The sequence below is a fragment of the Emys orbicularis genome, chromosome 8, assembly GCF_028017835.1.
Source record: "Emys orbicularis isolate rEmyOrb1 chromosome 8, rEmyOrb1.hap1, whole genome shotgun sequence".
In the NCBI taxonomy this organism is placed as follows: Eukaryota; Metazoa; Chordata; order Testudines; family Emydidae; genus Emys; species Emys orbicularis.
Window position 1 is genome coordinate 33,387,983 of NC_088690.1, and position 5,142 is coordinate 33,393,124.

Genomic DNA, 5,142 nt, shown 5'->3' on the forward strand with positions numbered 1-5,142 from the left:
AGAAATCAGTGCAAAGTTCTCCGTTACCCCTGGTCTTCCGCGCTGTGTGACGGGAGGTTTGTTCTTTGTATCCCTCTGTCCTCCGGAGTCTCTGCTGGCTCGGGTCCGGCTCCCTCCCTCCCGCTGTCTCTCCTTCCGAGCTCCTGGAGGTTTGTTCGATGGGTTTGTTTGTTTCACTTACTGGATCGGCTCTGGGTTCATGGTTCAAAAGTCCCTGCTCTGATTGAATCGTCTCCGTGGCTGGCTCCTGGCTGCCTTCAGAAGCTCCTGGCCCCCTTTCATCTCCCCCTCAGTTGCTTAGCTCCTGCTTTTGGTGGCCGGTTTTTATTTGGGGGGAGAGGTGGGAGCTAGTTGCTGGGACAGCGGTGAGCTCTCACCGGGGGTGCGGGGTACCCGGGATAGGATTGGCCAAGGGGTTGAGCGCGGGCTGACCCCCGGGCCCCAGGCCGTGGATGAGCACGCGGGGCACCAGGGGCCGCTGGAGCTGAGGGTGTGGAGCTGGGGGAGTCCGGTACATGCTGCTGTACATGGCCGCCGCCGCTGCAGCCGCTGTCGTGCTGTCCATGCTGCCCAGCAAGCTCGGGTGGTAGAAATAGGGAGAGGGGAACATCCTCTGGAGAGCAGAATAATTCCCAGCTTCGGCCAGCAGCTCCAGTCCCACCGCCGTCTGCCGCTTCCACTTCGTCCTGGAAGAGAAGGAGCACACCGGTCTAGAGCTAGCACGGAACCATCCCCCTGGCATTGCTGCTCTGTTTCGAGGGGCCGAAGGAGTTCCCCAGGGACGTGAACCCTAAATCCTACTTGTCCTTGCCCCTTCTCCTTCACACACACACACACACACACACACACACACACACACACACACACCCTCCTTTGCAACTAGAATGTCTGCTCCGCCATTCGCTAGTTCTCTGGCAAACAATTCAGTGGGGAAATCGAATCCAGTTTCCCTGGGTTTAGCCACACGCACAATAAAATAAAATGAAACCCACGGGACCGTTTCCCCTTCTGTTTGCAGGCTTTCAGGAGTGCGACTTTCTAAAATCGCAGGTGTCTGTGCCTTCAAACTTTGCAGTGTCGCGGAAACTGAAGGATTGATTGGTCCTGCATCCGAAAAACTGAACTAAAAAAAAAATCAAACCGTTCGTGGAGCATAAAGATGCAGGAAAATATCTAACAAAGAAAGGAGAAATGCTTTCAGTTCTAGATGGCAAGACAGCAGAGATCCCCGTTATAAAAAGATATTGACTATTAGTTTGGCAGAATGTTTCTAGCGGCACACACGGTATTTTCACTCTCCTGACACAATATTTCAACAATTTTATTTCCTGGCCTTTCCCCCCCTCGCGAACCCCTCCCTTTGCCAAGCCCCAGCGAAATGCCTTGTGAGATCTGAGCTGGTGGATACACACACACTGCAATCCCAGCAAAATTAATAAACATGGCGCCCTGTTTAGATTGGATACAAATGACACTAATGTTTTCCGACAGAATTAGGGTGGCTGAAACCGTATGTAATGAGACAGAAAATTATGGCAAAGATGACAACTGGACGTAGTTTTCCAAACCTAGTCAGCTGCGATTAGAATACACATACAATTGCCTCTTTGGCTTTACAACGAGGACAAATGGAAACCAAGCACATTTTTTTAAACTAACACATTTTACAACTTGATTTCCTAGTCACTTTGCTAATATCACACACGGAGAAATCCTTGCAAACGCCGTGATTTCCAAACGGGCTACAGAGGCATGCCAAGAGCAACACTGCATAATGAGATTTCAGTGGGATTTCTTTGCCAGTATGTTCCTGGGACACAGGAAGAATAATATGTCCCCAGTTTTGTAATCAAGATTTGGCCATTATTTATTCATGTGTGTATTCGTTCATATTGATATGGTCTGCTTTATTAATTAGCTATGGCTGAGACTACTTTGTTGACTGACTAGATTGTCAAGTGCAGGCAATCGGTACAGGCGCCTCTATGGCTTTTCTTGGCCTTTCCTTGAGAACGACAGTAGCCAATAACACTATATTTTTATTTCGCAGTTTACTTGTTGACTTTATGATCGTTCCTGTTACCTGTCCATTTAATTTATTTTAGGCACGCTGCTACTCCCTTTATTCTAGCATGGGCAAGGAGTGAGTGTGAGGGGGGGGGGCGGGTTGTTCCTTTATGAAATCTACCAACAGTCACAGATTGAAGTGGCCAGTGTTTGCTTTCCCTGATCAGATCTCACTGATATTGACTAGAGAGGTGGGGAGTGTTTCTTCCCCCGGCCTTCAGACCGTTTAGCTCAGACTATCTGAGCAGCAACTCTGGTTTTAGGGGCTTTGGGGAAATTGTTCTTTGGGGGGGGGGGCGGAGATCCTTGACTCTGCCCGCCTCCCTTACCTCCGGTTCTGGTACCAGGTTTTGACTTGCGTGTCGGTCAGGTTGAGAGCCGCAGCAAGGTCCATGCGGTCTTGCACGCTCAAATACTTCTGCCGCTCAAAGCTCCTCTCCAGCTGATTGAGCTGATGGTCCGAAAAGGCCGTCCTCGCCTTCCGAGGTTTCTTTGCTCGGACTGGGGGGCTATCCCGGCTACTTGTAATCTCCCGGTCGCCTTCTTCTTTCGTCCCTAGGAACAATTCACAAGCACAACACTAGAAACAGGGTCTAAAGCAGCAACCCAAGGCTAGGAGGCTTGGGGTCTGGGGCTCGGGGCAAAGTCGATTTCTTTATAGAGTTGATTATCATCTGACTGCTCCATTCAGGACTCCAAGGAAATCCCTTAATTTAGCTGATGCCTTTTCGTACCTACGTGTCTAAATGGGTTTGACAGGAGGGTCTGGCGATTTCTCTCTGTGCAGCCGACAAACAGTCCCCCTTTCTGGGGTAAGGTTTTTCCCCTTTCAGGTGCACTTGGGGCAGGTTAAAGCAAAGTGCAGAACAGCGAGCGCATCTGATGTGCTAATGCCTCAGACAGGATATGTCACCCAAGCACCAAGTTGAGCTCAAATTGCTGAGCACGTCGTGGTGACAGCGCTAAGATTTCCGGATTCTATTTGTCAACTTTGGTTTTTTTGCTGAAATGCTGGGAAATCGATATGTCAATCCATCTCTGTTTGTACCAGTTTTTGCAGCGCTCCTTGATCTTCCCTGCAGGAAGAACAATAATCTCTCTAATTGACCCACTGGGGAGGTTGGTGCACAAAAAAATCGCCAGACCAGACTGTACATCTGTTTTGGGCACTCTTATGCTAATGTTAAAATAGCAAAATGAATGGCACACATGAGCGTCTTTCTATTATTCATCGCACAACATTGCAAAATAGGTGAATGGCGTAAAATTAGAAAAATGTGTCTTCTCACCGCATAGTTTAAACTGTGCCTCGTGCAAAGCCATTTTGCAGAAAGCAGAGAATCCTTCGGCATTAAGGAAAAGGCTTTTCAAATAGCAGCTATCTTCTTAAATATAACCCCCACGCCCACACACACACATGCGTGTGTGTGTGTGTGTGTGTGTGTGTATTTAAATCAGGAAATATTGCAGACTCCGTAGGCGTACAAAATTCGAAAAAGAGAAATATCCCATCCCAGCATAGGAAAAGACTGTAACAATGTAAAAAGCCTTCTAACGTGATCTAGTGAAAAGTTCTTACCTACTTTTAGGTCTACTTGGAAATTTGTCGTATTAATTAAGTGCTGCTAAACCTCTGTGCTTGGTGTTAGAAAACATGCGAGTCATTTAAACGAATTAGCATTTAAAAAAGAAGAAATGCATTCAAATTTTAAAAGAAATAAACGTTCACACAATTTTTTTTCGCCAAACAACTAACCTAAAAAACAAGGGACGCCCCAGCAAGAGAAAAAAAGATTTCTCCAATGATCTGATATTAAAAAAAAAAAAAAAAAAAAAATCAGAGACAATAATTTAAAGAGGATTGGATTTTACTGGTTTTTGGTGGGATTTTTTGTTTGTTTTGTTGTTGTTTTTGTTTTTTGTTATAGCTTCTGAAATATCAGAAATGTTGCCAGGGAATTGTATCGCTTTCCATAGCAAATTGTGTACAATACTGACCACTGGAGAGTCATAACATAAGATTATTATTAATCAATAGCATTAGTGTTATTAGGAATAAAAGTGAAACCCTATCACGACAGGGGCTGCTAAAAAGCCATGGCGGAAGCGGTGGAGGCTGCGGGGTAATATACTCACCGTGGCATTTGAGATCATTCTGCGTATCGTCTCGTTTGTCTAGTTTGGTTTTGCTGTCCTCCTGCTCTAGTTTTGGCCTGAAGCTCTCGTTGGCTGCGTTGCCCTCTTGTTTTGGGGTGTGATGGGGAGAGGAGACACTGGTGCTGTAAGGTGCACAAGCCGCCAGCGGTTTGCTGTCGCCCAAAATGTCTTTAATTAAAAAAGAAGAGGTGGAAGTCCTGGGGGCAGAGTTGCCCGAGCCCAACTGTTGTTGCTGTTGGGGTGATTGCTGCAAACTTTGTTGCTGCTGCTGCTGGCTGTGATGGAGATGGTGATGCTCTTGCACCAGATGCTGCTCGGGGTGCTCCATGGTGACTGAGATGGGGGACGAAGGAGCCGTCCCTACTGTGTCTATCTCCGAACAAGGGGACGGGGTGGCCTGGTTTCTAAAATCCGCTGTCCTGGCATCGCTGTTTAGCTGGCGAAAGTCTCCGTTCATCATGCCGGGGCTGCCGGAACCGTTATTAGACAAAATCGTGTCTATTCCAAAGCTCGACCCGCTAGATCCTTCCATCGTGGCCATTCAGAGAGGCGCCTTCATCCCAATCCGGGGCTCGGGAGGCTCGAGTCAGCGCCACAATCGGATCAATACATAAAACAGCAACGAGAACGTCAGTGTCTTTCAAACAAACAGAAAGTGGGGGGGGGAGGGGGAGGAGGGCAGGGGGCTGGGATGGCGACAAGACGGGCTGGTGGAAGGGCAGCCACGGAACTAGGAAAGGAACAAACCCAGCCGGGAGGGGGGAGAGGAGGGGAAAGTTACCAGGGCAAGGACAGAGAAGGCGCGAGCAGCAGGTTCAGGTGCTGCGCTCAGACACACACAGACACACACACACGTGGTGTTGGCCGTATTGTTCACGGGGCGCTAACGGAGCGTGGCCAGCCCGGGCTGGGTCGCCG

The 5,142-nt window shown here is 48.4% G+C and overlaps 1 protein-coding gene across 1 annotated transcript; it reads right to left on the bottom strand.

Moving 5' to 3' along the window:
• Window positions 1-373: 373 nt before the first annotated feature.
• On the bottom strand, window positions 374-4,765 carry BARHL2 (BarH like homeobox 2). Its single transcript, XM_065410073.1, has 3 exons — window positions 4,204-4,765; window positions 2,397-2,622; window positions 374-686 (listed from the first exon to the last, which is right to left on the bottom strand). The coding sequence occupies exons 1-3, from the start codon at window positions 4,763-4,765 to the stop codon at window positions 374-376; spliced, it is 1,101 nt and encodes a 366-aa protein (XP_065266145.1).
• Window positions 4,766-5,142: the final 377 nt, after the last annotated feature.